Source organism: Lepidothrix coronata, unplaced genomic scaffold, assembly GCF_001604755.1.
Source record: "Lepidothrix coronata isolate B3197 unplaced genomic scaffold, Lepidothrix_coronata-1.0 Scaffold147, whole genome shotgun sequence".
In the NCBI taxonomy this organism is placed as follows: domain Eukaryota; kingdom Metazoa; phylum Chordata; class Aves; order Passeriformes; family Pipridae; genus Lepidothrix; species Lepidothrix coronata.
The window spans coordinates 20,547-39,312 of record NW_016690327.1 but is presented as its reverse complement, the minus strand read 5'-3'; the positions used below and the strand labels follow the sequence as shown (position 1 = coordinate 39,312).

The window sequence follows — 18,766 nt, the reverse complement described above, 5'->3', positions numbered from 1 at the left end:
CTTCTCATGGTCCCCTGAGATGTGTTCAGAGAAGGAAGAGATGATTCTCCTTGACTCCCCTTTTCTCTGTTGGACATAACAAAGACTGACATTCTTTTAAATGGAGAGGAAAAGGCAGGAGATGGGAGCCTTGGGATCAGAAATGCGAGGCTCTTCCAAGAGGATTCTCTCTGGTTTAGTCTGTGGTTACACCTCCCCTCCATCTCCCCATCCCACTCTGCTCCCTCCTAACACCCACACGCACAGCAATCTTCCACTCCCTGCTGTGACTTTCTGGGGAAGATGCTGTCATGTGAAATCCTGGGAGAGAGTTAGCACATGGAGCTCTCTGAGAGCATCGTCCCTTGCAGAACAGGCCTGCAGACGGAGGAACGCTGTGCTCCCCGTCCTCGAAATCCTGAGCGCTCTCGTGGAGGGGGGAGCGGGGAATCATCTTGTAAGCTTGGGAGCCGCCTACACACATGGCAAGGCTTGTCAGCGGCTGATAAAAGAGGTGGGAGGTGGGGAGATTTTGAGGGGGAAGAATGTGGAGCCTCTCATGCCCACATAGTTCCCCATCCTGTCTCCTCCAGGGCTCCAGCAGCCAGGACGGTCATGGGCCTGACCCCATCAGTGACACACATGCATTGAGAAGAGACCCCAGTTAGGGACTCAGGTAACTACTGTCTGCTTCAGCAATGACGTAAAGGTGTAGGAAGCATTAAGCAATTACTTCAAATAGTAATCTGACATGCTTTTTCCCTCTACAAAAGAAGCATTTCCTTTTGTAATGAAAGCACAGGCTGTTCTGAGTTCTTTGTACACCTGCACACTCACAGCTTTGAGGATGGAAGGGACAATGATCCCCACTCTCAAGTCACTCTTACCAGTGACCTGCTACCCTTAATGACAGGGGATTTATAACTGAGAAGGTTTAGCACAGTGGGGTGCTGCCATGAGAAAAGGGCTGGGCTGGTCCCTATGGCACCAGGGAGCAGCCAGACTCCCTCCTCACCAGAGTTGTTAAACAGACAATGATGTGTTTGGTGTTGGCATAAACACAGGCTAATTAGTCACTGGAGGAAACCCCAGTGCCTGTGGTGGCTGGCTGTGGGAGAAGGTGGTGGTGGCAAACACCTGTGGCAGCAGAAGGCACCTGCCTGTCCTGGGCACACTGTGATGGGTGGTGGTGGCCAAGCACACAGGAGGGAGCCAGGTGCCACCAGCAAGAGGAGATGGCATGGCAGGGCAGGAATCCAGCACTGGCTCTGGAGTATCTCCCTGATGGCAGCTGTTTTTCGGGGTGCTCAGCATCTTGCAGGACATGAACAAACCTGGCCACGGCAGAGGCAGCAAGGAGTGAGGTGAAATCTTCAGGAGGACCATTCATGGAGGGCTAAGGAAGAGTTTGTTCTGCCCTTCAGAAAGCAGATGCAGAAGCCAGAGCTCTGCAAGGAGAACAGAGTGAGGCACTGGCCTGATTTCCAGGAAAGGAGAACAGTGTGTCACAGAGAAGGCATTGAAAAGACCTGAGGCTTCTGCCTCAGCTTTCTGACTTACTCCTGCAGACACGTGGGTGTTTGGGAGTTCAAAAGGCTGGACTGGAGGCTGTCCTGCAGCTGGCAGAGGACAGGAAGTTGTGGGCTTCTCCAGAGCTGCTGGAGCACAGACCACAGTGTTCCTGTCTCTGCTGGAGATCCCTGCTCGGCTCAGCATCTCTCCCTACAGCGCTGGCCTTTGTGGCAGGAGTGTGGGAATCTGAGCTGAACGGGAAGACTCAGTACAAGGCACTAGGCACAACTGCCCAGACTCCCCAAAAGACACTGGCAGCCCTTCAGCAGCATCTCAAAACCTCACAGGATCTCTGACATCCTCTCCAGCCGCTGCATCCCACAGCACAGGTAGGGCTGGGCACACCACACGTTTCCTCCAGCCGACCCACCCATTTCCTATTTTCTGCAGACATGACAACTAGTGAGTTAATCCTGCAGGCCATAAACTAAGCTGTATTAGCAGACACCATCTGTCCTTTTTCATTTGCTGATGCACGACCTATTTTGCTGTGTAGTGGAGCAGGCGCTGCAGTTTCGGGGCTTGCATGTTGCAGTGTCCCTGTTGCCAGGGTATAATCCACTGCTCGCAGTGACCTGCTAAGGGGAGAAAGCTCCAGTGAACTGAGCACCAGTGGGACCTGCTGTCGTGGGCAGGTGGTGGATGAAGCCTGTCCCTGTGGCTGCTTGGCCTCAGAGGAGGTTTGAGCTTCAATCCCACAAAGCACCAGTTGGCACCTGGGAAGGGAAAGGTCTCAGCAGAACTTCCAAGGACGAGAGCACGACTGCCCTCAGGAGGGTCTTGCCTTACCAGAAGCTCCATCAGCAATGGCCACCACTGTGAAATAACACCCTCTTGGAGCCACCACTCAACTTTCAAAGCCCTGGGGCTGGGGACACAGAAAGCAAAATAAAAGTGAAAGGGACGTTCACTTTGGCAGGGGAAGAGACACATCTATACTCCCTCACTTGCCAGGAGGTTAGGGAGAGACCTGAATTGTTCAGGTCTCTTCAGGATCATCTGTGAGAACAGGGGCCCTGCTGTCTCCTCCTGAGGACACACACGTGGTACTTCTTTCCCTTTGCCTTTGTCTCAGAGGCAAAGTTTCCAAAACACGACAACCTCGGCACCTCCAGAAGTGCTGTAACACAGAGATCATTCTCATACCAAAATGGGGTTGGTGGGAACAGGCTGTGTGGTGAGCTCAGCACTCCAGCCACACTGCTCTGGCCTGGGGTAATTCCCGTGTGTTACAGAACTGAGCAATGGCAGTCACACCAGGACAGGAAAAGAGAGGAGGAGAATTCTTTCTTTATCCCTCTGAGGGGATCTGGTCATGTCTTGGAACAGTCTGGTGACCCTTGCCTGGGTACAGAAGTACAGACATTGTGAAAGGTCATAAAACCATCAGGATTTTTCCAAGCCAGTTATCATTATGTGACTTAACCAAGTCTTGAGGCAATTCCAAAGGTTAGTGCCTCGCTGCAAAAAGCCTCCTGAATTTACCAGCTTTTAATTTAACTCGGCATGGGTGGCAGAATTTTCCCTTGAATTCTGAAACAAAGAACCAGGAAATTCTGTTGTTTGCTGCAAGGAATCAGGGAGGGAGCTGAGCACAGGGACTGGGTAACATCACACTCATCTGTTACTCAGGCTGCACTGGGTGGTCCCTGCTCGCTGACCTCTGCCTGGGCTCCCAAAATCAGCCGGGGAATTTTCAGCTTCCTGTCTCACTGCACAAAAGCGGAAGAGAGAGTGGAAGGGATTATTCAGACTGACCTTGGCCTTAGCCAGACCACTTCTTTCTGAGTTAGCTCAGTTGCAGCATTTGGGCTTTCTGAGGAACTTTCAAGTTGCTGGGTAGGATGTGGCCCAAATGCACCCACTTCTGTGCTGTCAGTGTCCTCTGAGTAGCCACTGCTGGCTGGAGTCATTCCCTTTTCCTGCTAGTCCTGCTCTTTTCTCTTAGAAAGTGGCTTAAGCTCTGAACCTTGAGGTTTCTTACACTGCTGCAGCTGAAATCAGTGGTTACTCCTGCACATTCTCACCGCCTACAGAGATGGTTGACCCCTCTGTTAAGCTCTGTGCCCACAGCTTCCAGGAGCAACAAGCCCTGCTGTCTCCTTCCTGCCTCCACTGAGCTTTGCCCAGTGTTCCCTCTTTGTGGACACTCACTTGGCCTCTGTGTCAGATGTGACTTTTCACAACATGCCCTGATGTTCCTACTGCTCTCCTGCAAGGCATAATCTCCATCCTGCACTGGGAAGGGGATAGCTGGTGACAGGATCTCTGTGCTAGGAACAGACTGACAGTTTGGGGTGTAAATCCCCACAGCAGGACTGGTCCCAGCGCTTCTTCTTTCTTTCTTTGTGCTTTGGGAAGAGAACAGACTCAAGAATTATACTGATCTAAGTCCAAGAACAAACATTCCTCCTTCACAGGCCACAGCCTCTCCTGTGTCATGTGAGGAAGAGAAGCAGGGAAGGGCAGTGCTTTGCCAAGACTAGAATGTACCCAAATCTGTGAATACTGTCAGGAGCTGGGAAGAGGAAGAAAGAGCCCAAGTGGTCAGCCCTGGAAAGGGCAGTTCCTGCCGAGAACTGGCTGGGGAACATTCCCATTTTCCTAACCAGCAACAGCTGTCAAAAGGGGAAAGAAGAGTGATTGTGGACCCTGCCAGCAGCACCTCTCATCTGCAGCTGGGACGGGAGAGCAGACAGCTCCCAGCACAGCCCTCTGGCCCCGCAGCAAGGAAAACGTGTGTCATTTTCCAGAGGGCTGAGCCAGCACTAACCAGGTGGGAAATTTTGAACATGTGCTTGATCAGGGTTCCCTTGTCTCAGCTGAGATCTTTCCCCAGCCCGACCCTTGGCTGCTGATTCAGTCCAGGGTTGCTCCCCCCCTGTGCTCTGCTCTCTCTGCAGCAGAACAAGGTGGGCAAAGGGAGAGGGGAGCTGTAGTTTGGTGTGTCCTTCATTCCCAGGCCATCATGAGAAGGCAAATGGGTTTTGTTCTGCTGGGGTTTGCTGCTGACCCACTCCTTCCTTCCCCCAGCCTGATGTCATGACCACAAACCCATTCTCTCTGACTTCTCTTCAAGCAGAGCCCACCTTTACCACAGCCAGGAAATTCCTCTTCTCCCTCCCTCCTCTCTCTCACCCCTTTACCACCATGAGAAACCCTCTTCCCTCTCTGAGGCTTGTCATATGTGGGTTGCCTTAGCCAGTGTTTGAGCAAATTACCCCCTGTGCTGCCTGAGGCTGGGCTGTGCACAGCAGAAAATTGAGTAGGAGGTTTCTGGGGCGATCACTGTGCACTGAGACCTCAAATGCTTCTCTGAAATCAGGCCCTGCTGCTGCTCCAGAGCATCCTTCCAACAGAGAGGCAGAAGCTATGACCGCCTCTCATCTGTCCAGCCTGGCCATCTCTGATCCAGGCTGCCATCCCAGTTCCCCCAAGCACCAGGAAAATCCAGTGCCTGACTCTGAAACAGCAGTAGCTGCCAAGAACCTTCCAGCTGCCTCTGAGTTCCAGGATCCCTCCCCATCTCAGCCCTGCAGTCTCTCAGGGGGAACTTGTCAGCAAAACCAGCCCTATTTAACCAAAGCAGAGGCAGCCTGGCTCTACACGGCCTCCCTCTGCCTTTCCCTGTTCCCTTGGCATCATTAATTCTTGGGGAAAAGCCTCTCGGGGCAGCGCCGACTCCTGCACGTCCCCCCGTACGTGCAGCTCAGCCGCAGCAACATGCTGGGGTTCACGTAGCTCTGGGTCCTGCTCCAGCTATTCCCGCCCACTTTCCATGGATCCCCTGCAGGATTCACAGCCCAGCACCCAGGGGTGCTGCCTGTCCCCAGACCAGTGCTCTCAGCATGGGATGAGCAGCAAAACTGCAGCTGGAAAAGCTGGCAGTGGACATGGAGCAGAGCCCTGTCCCCGGGCTGAGGACCAAGAATGCCTCTTTCCCATCAGACACGCCAAGGCTTTGAGCTCTGCCAAACCCCAGTGTTTGTTCCTGCCTTTGGCAAGCGAGGGATGGCAACAAAAGCATGTGCGAGGCAGAAGGAGTTCAGTGAAGGAGGGAAGTGGGTTTCTCTTGGGTCTCGGTGACCTTTTCTGGTTTGGAAAGAACAGAGATGTGCAGAGATGCTCACAATGCACAGCAAGGCAGTTTCCACTGCCCCAGCAGCAGAACAAACCCCGTGGCCTCCTTCAGTCATAGGAAACTGGAGCCCAGAGCCACAGCCCAGCCTTTGGCTGCTGGGATGGAACCACTGGAAATCCAGCTCCAGGGAGTCGGTGCCTTTGCCTGTTTGCAAGGAAAATTTATGTGCAGCCATGGAGCCTTTCTATGGGCACCTTGTCTTCCAGCCCTGTTCTCTGGGATACAGCTCCTGCTGCGTGATGGGAACAGTTTTTCTTCGTCTGGCAGTGGCTGAGCCAAGTTCTCTTGGAGCCCATGGACTGGGAGTTATATCAGCAATGCCCTTGGCCACGAGGATCCCATTGACTCTCCTCACCTCCCTCCTTAGGGAAACAGGCACAGAGAAGGAGCTGTTGGAGCAGAGCCAAGAGAAGGGCTGAGACTGAAGAGTCCAATAAATCCAGCAATTTCTCCATGTGCTTCCAGCCCTTCTTGCTTAACCTCAGAGAGAAAAAGTGACACTGGCAGAAGGAAAGAAAAGGAGTGGGGCTCTGTGCAGGTAGGTCAGGAATGCACCTAAATCCTCCCAGAGCTGAGAGCCAGGGGCAGGTTTATAGCAAAGATAGAAGAGCTGATTTGGAAAGCTGATTTGGCCAAAGGGATAATGTTTCTGTTGGGAACCAGAGAGCTATTGATTACTCAAGTAACCTCAGCTATTAAACAAACAGCTACCTCAGCAGAGAGAAATTTCAGCCTGGGTTTAGGGAGAGGATCAAGGGGACTCCAGGGCGGCCCAAGAGGAAGTTGGAATGTGTGTTCCCACTCTCCTTGACTCACTGGTGCCCCACCTGCTCCCACTGGTACCAGATAAGGAGTGAAAACAAACACAAGGTAGGCGCCTGTGAGTGTCCCTGGGAAGGGGAAAACATTCACTGCAGCGGAGTCATGGCCAAGATGGACTATGGAATAGGAAGGATTAAAATGTCTCACAGCACCTGGCTCAGCTCCCAGGGCCTTCTCTGGACACTGGCACAAGGGCAGCTCCTCCCAGCGCTCCAGGTCTCTGCAGAGGCTCAAAGCTCCAAAGCTCTTTTCCCAGGAGGGAGCACAAGTTCCCATTTATTGTATTTCATTATTATTGTGTGTCTGGCAGTGACAGCCTGTGATGGGGACCGAATGCACAGGTAACAGCACGGCTGTGGAACGGGGTCACATGAAGGCACTGGGAGCATGTCAGAGCCTCAGCTGCTGCAGCTGATGTGCAGATGCCAGACTATGTAATATTCACATGATCATCCCTTTTGCAGTGTAGGCAAGTGTGGGGGAAAACAAGGAGAGCCAGCTGAGCCGCGGAGAAAGTCAAGGACTGGGAGGGTTGACTTGGACTTCCTGCTTGTGGGAGGTTCTGGTGCCATTCCCCCATTAGATTTTGAATAACCTTGAAAAAAAAATCAAGTTGAAACACGACTTTGAGAGCAGTCCCGCTGCCGGTCGTGCAGAACCGCAACCTCGGGGACTGAAACTGCAGCCCAGCAGCGCTGACTCCTCCCTGCACCCTCCCCAACCTGGCCCTGGGAGCCTGGCTCCAGGTCCTGGGAGCCTGGCTCCAGCGAGGTCCCGCTCGGAATGCCGGGGCCCATCCCGGGCTGGCTCCCTCCCAGCACAGCTGCCCCGTGTGGTGCTGAGGGCTGGCACAGAGCTGCTGATGGGTCCTCTCCTCCCTGCCTGCCCATGCCAGAGGCACAGAACACAGCTGGCCACGCGGCCCTGGGGGTGACAGCACTGCCTGGCACCCTCCACGCGTGGGGCTCCGACCCCTTGCTCCCACAGAAGCCCCTCAAAGCAGCACAAGCTGCTGCTGTTTCCAGTTTCCATGTCACAAGCAGCACTGTGGCCACCTGAGCCACTCCCAAGTGCTCCCTCGTAGACCCAGCATCTGTGCCTTCCTGAGCAAGGATCGTCCATCACACGGCAGTTGCTTCCCTAATTACAGCCTATTTATGCTCGTTACTGCAACTGTGCTCTCTCACATACTCTCCAGCACTCCTGGCTGCATTTCTCCATGGCCCCACCGCTGCCCCCAGCCCTTCAAATGACTCCAAAAATGTGTTATTTCAACAGACTTGTTGGCACATGAGCAGTGGCCTCTCCCTGTTCTTGGATTTCAAACAGGGTTTCTACTTTGTGCCTCTTCCATCTCCACCCCAGTACTGGTTTCTGACACCCACAGGGGTTACCAACACTGGGCTTTTGACCCTAAATGTACTTTCCTCGGTCAGATACACACCAAGGATCCTAACAGGCCAAAATCAGGTTAGCACAGATGAGTGGGTGCCAACAAACTCACTTTCTAGTTTCCTAGTGCTGCGTGTAGGCGTAGAGTCCCTACATCGCGTGGAATCGGAGCTGTGAACCCACCAGTTTTTCAAGCATTAAGGAACCCTTGGATTAGGAAGAAAGATGAAATTCCCCCCCCCGGGGAGGGGGGTAGGCACTGCTGAGCTGCTGCAGGGCACAGAGGTGACCGTCACCCTTGCTCCCTCCGCAAGCAGATCGGATCCCGTTATGCAACCGCTGTGCTAAAAGGCAACATGATGCCCAGAGAGGTCTCAAGGACTTCATTATTTTGCCTTCCAGGTCTGCAGATCCCCAGGATCCACATCCAGAGAGCTCCTGGCAATGGTCATGCCCCTGGCTGCCTTCCCCAGAACTCTTGCTTGCTGCACAGGAAGGGTAAGTGCTGAGGCTGCTGGAGATGTGCAGCATCTCCATGTGCAGAGTTTAGGATTCCCACCCCAGCCATGCTTCTGGGATTGGTCCCAGTGCTCCAGCTCTGCTTACAGCCTCCTCTAAGATAGATGTAGCTCAAGGGACGAGGTCTCCAAACTTCTGATTCATTTCATCGATGATTTGTGCTCTAATCCCTAGGGAGAGCTCTGCTTCCCTTTCCTAGAGAGGGACCAGGGCTGCTCCCCAGTCCCTTCAGCCTGTTCTGGAGGCATAGGTACTCCTGGCTCTTCCCAGCACGGTGCCAGTGACACACATACTGGTATCCTGGAGGGGAAGCATTTGCACCAGTTTCTGCACCAGCCAGCCAGGCTCTGACCTGGCCTCGCTGTCCAAGAGCCAAGCCCTGCTGTGCCAGGCTGTTCGGGCATTGTATAACGTTCCTGCTTCCCAGGAGCCATCCCGCAGCACATCACCCAGCACTCGTGGAGCCCACCCTGACCCGCTGCCCCCGAGCATCTCTTACCTGTCCCCGGAGCCCACTCCCTGTGCAGCGCTCTCCCCTCCGCAGTCTCCCCGCTCTCCCTTTCCCACTCCCCTTCCCTCTGCACCACCTCCCTGCGTGATGTCAGCGCAGCCCGGCCCCCGCAGCCTCCCCAGCGCACCCATCGCATCCCACTGCTGCTTTTCCTGCCCAGCGGTTGCCACAGCGACAGGAGGGGAATCCCATCCTCCGGTCCTCCACCTCCCAGGGCCTCGCTTGGTATCACCCACTGCAGCTCTTCCTAAAGAGACCGCGGGAAGGGCAGGGGGACAGCAGCAGGGAATGGCCAGTGATGGCCTTGGGGAAGCCGTGGGTCGATATGCCTGGAAGGGAAGGGGGAGCAGGGGCAGTCACGGGAAGCAGGCTCAGAGCACACAGGCTCTTGCCTTATCCACAGTTCCACCCGTGCCCCCTGAGCTCTTCCCACCTTTCCACTCCCTCCCTTCACTGCTCCCAGCCAGTTCTTTGTTCCTCAGCCCCATGTGCTCGCTGGTTCAGGGCTGTGGTGGCACAAACTCCCCCCGGACCAGGATCTGTGCTACTCGCCCGCGGCAGAAATCTCTGCAGTGACTCCTCCTCACTCCCAGGTCAAGGTCAGAGATCAGGTAACGATCAGAAACCTAAGACCAGCTCCAAGCCAGACCATCAGGAGTCGGTGGGTTCATTACCACTAACCACAAACCCACAGTGAAAGGTTTTCCTGCAATCCCTGTCGCCGAAGGTTTCGTTGGGAAGGGAGAAGGGCAGATACATTTTTAGGTCTGCAGCACATTTTTAATGGAAAGAGATGGCCCAGGGCTTTCATCCCTCCCCCCATCCAAGATGCTGTTTCTTTTCAGCAGAAATATTGCTGCATTAGAGAACAGGTCACTTCCTCTATCAGTGAGAATTCAGTGTCCTATTTGATGCTGGTCCTTGTGCTATAAATAGGAATTTTCCCCTTTTATAGCTGCTGAATAATTGTGTGTATGAAATATGAACACAGTTTTCAAAAGAGTGCCTGATAAGCAGCTTGCTGGAACGAAATGGTTGAGCAGAAGGAATTTACAGCACCTGCAGAGCATCGTGTGCTGTGGAAAACATTCAAGGTCAGCGTGAGAGAGACAGGTCACAGCACAGATCCAACTCCACAGCATCCCAATAATCCATTTCACACTCCACACTCAGGTAAGGATCACCTCAGAGGAGCTAAGATTTCTCCATCCCGCGGACCAGAAAGCCAGGAGGAGCAGGCAGAACAGGTTTCTAAAACAGCAGGCAGGGAGCAGAGGACACAATCCCAGACAACGAGGAAGAGCATAGTTTAACATCCACCATCAAAAGGAACAAGGGAAGAAGTCAGGGAGGCACAAGCTTGGCTTCAAAAGAGTGGTAATGGGAGGTACAGAGAGGTAACAAAGACACCTGAGCACAGAGACTGAATGGCTGAAGAGCAGGAGAGCCCAGTTATGCTGGAAAACCAGTAATTTCTGGAGGAAATGGGCATATGCAGCCCAACCCTTTCTGGTGCTGGGCCACGGTGCCTGAACCAAAGCCCTGAACACAAGCACGGCTGCAAGAAGTGTGGATAAACAACTCCATCAGCACATCAAGAACAGCCTCCTCTGGGATATCTGAGGGTCAGGGTCCCTGTGGAGGCAGGAGAAAGGGAGAGCAGGAAATGCTCTCATTCCCTGCAATTAGACAGTTTTTTTCCCTGTGAATTTAGAGAGGCACGGGTGGAGGAAGGGATGCAAGAAGGTCTGAAAGGCAGAAAGCAAATGAGCAGAAACAGAATACACAATATATGGCTTCCAGTTGCTGCAGGAAGAGACAAGAAAATAACAACATCAGCTCCTCCACACACTGGATATGCAAAGGGAGGAGGAAAAAAAGGAATTACATCAGTTGAAGTACCTGCAAGGAGCTCTAGAGAGAAAAACAGGATGCACAGGGGCTCGGTGCTTTCAGAGTCACGCATGAACAGGAAAGAGAACCAGCAAAAGGCACCATTGCTATGGTGATCTAAAGCATTGGACACACTCAGCAAGGAGAAGAGATAAAAGGAATTACAAGCCACATTTTCAGCTGCACAGAACATCCTTGAGATAGGATCAGGCCCCAGGATCCACCCAGCACAATTGTTAGTTGATGCTGTCATCTGCCTCCTCATCCTCCTCGCTGTCTGCAGGTCAAAGAGGACACAGCACCAGATACAAATGTAAAGGGGTTATTTTATTATTGATTCAGAGGTTAGACAAGGCACCATTTGATCTAAAAAGAAATGCAAAAAAACCCCCCCAATTAAGTGTTATTTTTGCAGGCAATTAAGAAAGTCTCTTTTGCATTTCTTCAGCATTGTGTGAATTCCAGCTTGGTCATGATCACAGAAAAGCCACCCCATTCCCAGGTAAGGCAGGTTTGGACTAGAGCCACAGCCCCTCTTCAGCAGCAGAGAATCCTTGAGAAGCCTCTGTGCCAGGGTTTAGGAATGCAGCAGAACAAGAAAAACAAAAGTTCCAGGAAAAACCCATGGCACCTCTTTTTCCTTTCCGTTTCAGACATGATGCATCATTTGTTCATTTTGGTCCTCGCTGACAGGAAGCAACTTCAGGAAAATCACAGCAAACCTTTCAGTGGCCTCAGGGTACCAAGAGCCCACGAGACAAGCCCTGAAAGTCCTGGAGAAGCCTGGAATGGCACCTAACCCTACCCTCCAACAGGTCAAGGACCTGTAGCTGATCACTCAGAGGTGTTTCACTGTCTTGTTTTGCCTCCCCAGACATGATTTCTAAGGAGAAGGCCACCTCTTCTTCACAATGATTCTGCCGAATAAGAAATCCAACCAAAACCCTACCAAATCAGCCCCCAAACCCCTTGTTTACCACCTCCTTTCCCCTCCCTCCCATCAATCATAACCCCCCACTCCCAGCTGCCCTCCCTTGCACCCAAGGGAGGGCTGCAATGGGTGATGTAGCAGAGTGTGCAGCGTTTGGTGGTGTCTCATCTGGTTCACGGAGTCACTCAGCTGGAATAAATGGGAACAAAGAGAAAAAAAAAATATTTAGGGGGAAAAAAAAAATCAAACAAAATGAAGCATGGTTTATGGCAGAAAAAGGCTGGTGAGCTGGATGCAAAGTGAGCACAAGGGAGGAAAGGAATGAAGAGTGGAGGAACATCTTGTTCTTGCTGTAGAGTAAAACCCTGACCAAATCCAGGAATGCCAAGTGGCTGGGAACCCTTCCCTGCCATTATGGCAGCACGGAGGGGGCTGCAGCTCTCTGAATCTCTCAAGATAAAAGCTGCTTCTACTCAGAACTTCTTTACAGTCACTGAGACACCAAGGCAGCTCTAACAGACACTTTCCCCTTCCCTGGAGCACAGGAATCCTATCCCAAAGGCTATCCCGACCTCCCAGCGTGCTGGCATTGGGGCTGCCCTTCCACAGGAAAGCCAGAGACAAAGCAAGGGCCATCTGGGAATCCCAGGGGACCACAGGCTGCTGACAAAACCAGCCCTGTTGACTTCCAAACCCTTTCTCCCCAGTCATGTGCTTTCAAGAGAAACAAGTCAACTGCTTTCGGTTCCCCGGTGTCATTTCCAGTTTGCTGGAAGGGAAGAGGTTGTTTCCCTGGAAAGGATGTATGAGGACAGAATGGGATTTTCAGACAAAGGAGAAATTATCAAGAAAAAGAGCAAGGGATTCCTGAGGATTAAGCATCTGCTCTGGACACAGAGCCCAAAGCAGCTCAGTGCACAGGAGGGAGATGGGCCTTTTCCTCTGGAGAGGAGGGTACTCAGCAACTCTCAATCAGCAAATACACATGGAAGGCCAAAGGACAAAGTTTCACCTGTGCCAATCTATATTTACAGCGGGGTCCTCTAGGAAGGGCTGGAATCCCTCATGGACAAAGGTCAGTGCCAGCCTTGCAGTGTCACCCTGAGAAGACAAGGCACTACCCCCCCTCAGTGTCCTCACACAGAGAGCCCCTTGGATTTGCTCAAGAAACAGGAACATTTCCATGAGCTCGTAATGAAGGTCGTTAGCTCAAGGGCACATGGAGCCAGTGGTTAATAATGCTGTCTCTCCAGCCTTGAGAAATCATTTGTTTTGCAATAAGGCTTTATTATATTTAGACTTTGGGATCAGGAGAAGCTCAACACATCTTCCAAGGCAAGAGTGAAGAGATAAAACCCAAGTCCTTTTCTTATCCTCACAAGATCCCAACCTGCCACAAAGTGACTGTGAGACTCTAAACACGGACTCCATGTTTTTAAAAAGAGCAAGAAGCACTAATTTGCTATATTAAGGCCCACAAATGACAAGAGGTTGAAACCCCCCCACACTTTCTGTCCCCTAAGTCCCATCAGCACAGGAAGACAGGCTGTGCTCTCAGGTAACCTGCCATCCCACCAGGAATAAAACACATACAAGGAGAACACGTTGTCACCCAGCCCTGAGCAGCAGCCAAACTGTCCCTCCCACGGCTGCTCCCCCAGCAACACACACACAGCAACTGCATGTTTCATTCCTGCACCTTCACATCACCTGGGAAAATCCTTCCCCCACTACTCAATCCTGACCTCCAGCCTTCTCCTAAGCCCCTGTGGAGCAGCCAGGAGGAGCTGGAAGCACAGTTCCTTCCAGGTAGGTGCATTTCTAGGATGAAACAAAAGCTTTTTGACCCAAAAGGGTCCAGATCCCACTTCTGGCAGCCGGAGCCTGGGCTCGCTGCGGCCTCTAGAGGCCAAAATCTCCCACACCCGCAGACAGACTGACGTTCACATATAGCGAGATAGAGACCGTTAACAGCTCGTTTAATTAGAGAATTAGCACAGCCCTGCCTTGGGCTGCATCACCTCGTCCCATCCTCTTCTATCTGCTCAGCTCTTCACCCTCCCTGGCCCCAGAGACAGAGAAACAGAGACAGAGGGAGAGGGACAGAGAGAAAGCAGAGCTCTGTCCTGGGACGGAGCCCTAAATGAACATAACCAGGTCTTTACATGTTGCTCTCGAGAAGGCTGCCAGGATGCTGGCAAACACCACGTCAGGAGACTGGGAGGCATCCACGGCCGTATGGATCCCCCTCCTGCTGTAGTAGGAGATCAGGGGAGAGGTCTGGGTGTGATAGGACTTCAGGCGGGTTTTCAGGGCGGTCTCGTTATCGTCGGAGCGGCGGATCAGGGGCTCTCCAGTGACCTGGGAGAAGCAAGGGGACAGTCTCCAGCTTGCTGCAGCCTGGCACGCTCCCCCCTTCTCTCCACAGCTCCCACAACCCCTGCTCCCCTCCTCCAGGCCACGCTAAATGCAGAGCTGCAGAGGCGACCCCCAGGTCTGCGGGGGAGATGGAGCGAACCCAGGGCAGCCAAAACAAATCCCAGAGCAGTGACTGAAGAGAGGAGGGTTCAGCACTGTGCTCGTTCCCCCACACACCACTCTAGGAGCCCCGAGAGCAGGCACCAGCTACAGTTGCTCCCCAGGATGGAAACCAGTCACAACCCACCGCAACTTCAGCTGTGGACAGAGTCCAACAAGTTCTGAGGCTGGCAGAGCCCGGGCCAGCTCTGCAGCACATCCATCCCTTCATCCATCCCTCCAGGCCTCGCTCCCCGCAGTGCCGTCGGCTCAGGCTGCCCAAGCAGTTCCCCACGCTCCCCAGAAAGCCAGGACAGAAGGTACAAGAGAAGGAAAGAAATGAGTTCTTTTTTTCCAGGGAGGCTGCAAAGCATCAGCTAAACCCAAAGCAAGGCAAGCTGTGGCCCTGGGAGCTCACATACATCGTCCTTCATGGGCTCTTTTGGGGGTCTGAACTCCTCGTGATACGAGCGGCCACTCGCTGGGTGAATCAGCCTGAGACAGAAAATAAGTGTCAGCAAAGCAGGACAAGGTCTCCTGAACCTGCCACTCATCAGCACAAGAACATCTGTAACAGCAACATGATTTGCCTTTCACTAGTAAGAAAATTCTCTGTAGTTATTTCTGTACCAAGGGCCTCTTCAGTTTGGAAAAGCAGCTGCAGCAGGAGATGGAGAAGGGATTTTTACTTCCTGCTTTACTGGGGAAAGGGTCTGGCTCCTGGAGCTTTGAGGGTGACACAGTGACCTTAGACTGTGCCCAAACGTGTGCAGCATCCTGCCTAAGGGAGCAATAACGACTTTGGAGAAGGAAGACTTTAAAGGCTGAGCTGGGGCACCAAGGATGCTGATTCCTATCAGCAATCCCTAATTTATAGGGCAAGGGAGGGGCTCTGCTCAAGGCTGGTCCAGCCATGGGAGAACAGGCGAGGGATCACGGCAGAAATCTAACAGAGACCAGCACCACAGCCAGCCCTAAGCACTGGGAGGACAACCTGGGATCTGAAATCAGGATGCCATTCCATAAACTAGGAAACCTCAACCTGTGCACTGAGAAGCGTTACCGTCCAGTGATCCTCCGGATCAGCAAGGAGTCAGGGATGCTGAACTCAATGACCGAGTCAAGCTTCTCCTTCCTCTTCTCCAGGAGCTCATCCAGCTGCAAGAGCAAACACCCACCTCAGAGGGGCCGAGGGCCCAGGGACCCCTGTCTGCAGGGAATGAGGTGCCAGAGCAGTCCCTGAGCAGGGCCTCACGTACCATCTCCGCCTGCTTCACCGTGCGGGGGAAGCCATCCAGCAGGAACCCGTTCTTGCAGGGAGGGGAGTCCAGGTTGTTCTCAATCAGCTCCACCACCATCTCATCGCTCACCTGCAGAGAGGGGGGAAGCCCGTGGTCAGGAGGGACACCCTGAACTTACATACAGTTGCCTCCAGAGCTGCTGCACTCATGGTGGGACTTTTGGGGTTGTCCTGTGCAGCGCCAGGGGTTGAACTCTATAATCCTTGTGAGTTCCTTCCAGCTCAGGATATCCTGTGACTCTACAACCCATGTCAGTGCCCAGACTGCTTCAGGCCCCTCCTACAGCCAGAGGCAGTAGCCATGGCACAGGGCACTGCTGCTAACAGGGTGAAAGCTGCGTGCTCATTCCTGCCCACGTCAAGGAAGCACTCCCTGCCATGACTGCTGTGGGAAGCACTCCCTGCCACGGCTGCAACACCAGGATGTGGCCAAGGAGACCTTTCACTCCAGGGATACTCCACAGCGTGCCAGGGACTTGGACCAGTGCTGTAACCTCGCCGTTACAAAGGTTGCTGTATTTCAAGGAAGACTGTCGGCTCGAAGACAAACTCCTGAGATTATTTTTTTTTTTAAAAGCAACTCACAACAGAAAATTTCGACATAACCTTGATTTCCTGTTACTTTGTACCTTCACCCACACATCCCCCTCGGGAGACAGGAAGGGCAGAGCAGGCAAGTTGCTCATTGACTCCCATAAACCTTGTGTGAAGGTAAAAGCCCAGTAGTTGCTGACAAGCTCTGGCTTTGCTGGATAGTTTTTTCCCATCCAACAATCTCGGCATACCGCTGGGATTAGTGCCTTTTCCACACTGCAGCACTAACAGATGCTGCAGCCCCAACAATAGCTGTTTATTTGGGAGCAGCTCTCCTCAGCAGCGCTGTTTTCTCCAACACACACAGCTGGGACCCAGCAGGATTTGGGAACCAGGCTGTCACAACACACAAACAACAGCCCCCACAGGCAGGGGGGGGAAGTCTGGGTGAAGCAACAAGTCACTTCTGTGCCTTCCTGATTATACCCTTCAGAGAAACAGCCCCTGAGCATAAACCCATCCCAAACTGCTGTGCTCCCAGCTGAGTTATCACAGAGGCAGAGCACAGAGCTGCAGGGTGTCCCCGTGGAGCAGCCTGGAGCTGGCTGCCACACACACACGTGGCAGATACCACCAGCCTCACCAGATAACGTCCCTATCTTTCATAACCAGCCGGGTATCGCAGGCTCGGTGTTGCAATGAGCTCTGGGCAGAAGCTGAGATAAGCCACGTCACTCTCCCCATTTGGGGCCTGCAGAGGCTCCCTGGGGTGTTACAAGCCCGTGACAGCTGCAGAGATGCCCGAGATCTGCCCCACACGGGGGCAAGTCGCTGCAATTTGTGGTTCCTTGAGTTTCCTGGAGATAGTTCAGTCCTTCTGATGAGATAATTAGACCCTTGTAAAGTGAATGTCAGAGATTCCAACTCTTGTCTCTGGGGGACCTAAAGTGCCTCTCTCACACAGCACCTGCTGTAGCTGTCACAGCAACACCTTTAAGTCTATTTTCACCACTTATGCAAGAGCTGGGATGCAGATGAACCCTCTGAAGTGATACCTGGAGTCCAGGTATCATGGGAAGAGAGGCTGGAGCAGCAAAGCACGGCTGCAACATCCTGCAGCTCCAAGGATACACCTTCAGCTCGAGGAGTGCTCAGAAACCAGCCAGAACTCACCCTGTGAGCATAGAAGAACCATCCCAGAGACACAGGCTGCTAGTAAGCAAAGAGCAACTCTGAAGAGGAAAGGTGGTTTTATAGGATGTTTCTCCTGCAGGATAACAGAAGGAAAACGTCCACCCCTGCCTTCACCCTGCAATCTGCCTTACCACATTAATTAGTTTTGTCACTGAGAATTCTAAACAGGAGGTGTGTTTTGCCTGCTCTCATTCCAGGTGCTGCAAGCCCATGTCCCCTCCCAGCACATCCCTCACGACCCACCAGCTTCCCAGCATCCATGGTCTCCTTGATCCGCTTGCCCAGCTCGGACCCCGAGGCCACCATGGCCCGCAGCATGTCCCCGGTAGCCAGGTGGCACACGCAGTAGGTCTCGGCGAGCTTGGGAGCCTGCGGGAGAGAACAGACAGCAGTGAGCGCTCCGGGGATGGGACCTCGGGGTGGGGGGCCGGGGGGACGCTCAGCCGGGACTGGGGTGGACAAGGTGGGGCCGTGCCCCCTGTGGCAGCACCGGGACGCTCAGCGAGCCGCCAGCACGTGGCAGGGCCCGGCGCCGAGTCCCCGGAGCGCTCCGGGAGCGGGGCCAGGGCACCGGGTCCCCGCGGGCCGGCCCTGCTCCGGGACAAAGGGATCCGGGACAAAGGGCCCCTGGAGGCGCGATACCGCCGAGCACCCCGAGGGAAGGGAGGCCCTGCGGAGCGGGACACCCCGCACGCCCCATCCCCTCGGCGAGGCCCACGCGGCGGTCACACGGGGAAAGGCCGGGCGGGCCGGTCCCGCCGGGCCGCTCCCTTCACGGGGAGCTCCCCCCGCCCCCCCCCGCGCATCCCCGCTCACCTGCGTGCCCTTGCCGGCGCCGGGCGGGCCCAGCAGCACGGCGCGGATGCCGTGGCGGAGCCCCGGTGCCGGTGCCGGGCCCTGCCCGCGGCCGCCCCCGGCCTGAGCGCTCGGAGCCATGGCCGCCGCCGACTGCGCGCCCGCCCCGCGCCGGGGGGCGTGACCCCGCGCGCCCGGGGCGTGGCTATGCATATGAGGGGCGTGGCCGCGCAGACAACGGCCGCGGGTTTAAAAGCGAGTGGGGCGTGGTTATGCGTGCGGTGGGCGGGGTTACCCCGGCGACGGGCGGGGTTAAGTGGCGGTGGGCGGGGTTAAGTGGCGGTGGGCGGGGCCATGGCGCCGCGTGGTTCGGGGCCCTTCGCCGGTACCGGGCGCTGTGTCCTGTTCTGGGCTTCTCAGCCCAAGAAGGACATTTTGAGGCTGGAGCAAGCCCAGAGGAAAGCAAAGAGCTCGGGAAGGCTCTGGAGTGCATGTCCTGTGAGGAGCGCTTGTGAGGGGCTCAGCCTGGAGAAAAGGAGGCTCAGGGGACAGCTGCTCGCTCTCTCCCGACTCCCTGACAGGAGGGTGTTGCCAGGTGCGGGTCGGGCTCTGCCACCAGGCAGCTAGTGGCAGGAAAAGAGGCCGTAGTCTTAAGCTGCACCAGGG

At 54.3% G+C, this 18,766-nt stretch overlaps 2 protein-coding genes across 3 annotated transcripts in view; both read right to left on the bottom strand.

Annotated features, from left to right (window-relative positions):
* The window catches only part of RNF19B (ring finger protein 19B), a 27,358-nt gene extending 18,362 nt beyond the window's left edge, over nt 1–8,996 (bottom strand). The window contains 1 exon segment of the mRNA XM_017828434.1: nt 8,925–8,996. The gene's annotated coding sequence lies outside the window, so the exon portion shown is untranslated.
* Nucleotides 8,997–11,135: 2,139 nt separating this feature from the next.
* Nucleotides 11,136–18,253, bottom strand: AK2 (adenylate kinase 2). Of its 2 annotated transcripts, XM_017828384.1 has the most exons (7): nt 18,122–18,241; nt 17,549–17,674; nt 15,537–15,647; nt 15,341–15,435; nt 14,700–14,772; nt 13,926–14,121; nt 11,136–11,949 (listed from the first exon to the last, which is right to left on the bottom strand). In XM_017828384.1, the coding sequence occupies exons 1-7, from the start codon at nt 18,239–18,241 to the stop codon at nt 11,942–11,944; spliced, it is 729 nt and encodes a 242-aa protein (XP_017683873.1). In that variant the 3' UTR covers nt 11,136–11,941. The 2 variants fall into 2 exon arrangements, with proteins under 2 accessions (XP_017683873.1, XP_017683871.1); XM_017828382.1 differs by lacking the exon at nt 11,136–11,949 and having other exon boundaries at nt 13,719–14,121; nt 18,122–18,253.
* Nucleotides 18,254–18,766: the final 513 nt, after the last annotated feature.

Coding starts and splice junctions, on each gene's coding strand:
- AK2 (XM_017828382.1), bottom strand. CDS start 18,241: ATGGCTCCGAGCGCTCAGGCCGGGGGCGGCCGCGGGCAGGGCCCGGCA. Junction 15,648..17,548: donor CCATGGATGCTGGGAAGCTG/GTGGGTCGTGAG, acceptor CCCTCTCTGCAG/GTGAGCGATGAGATGGTGGT. Junction 15,436..15,536: donor CGGTGAAGCAGGCGGAGATG/GTACGTGAGGCC, acceptor TTGCTCTTGCAG/CTGGATGAGCTCCTGGAGAA.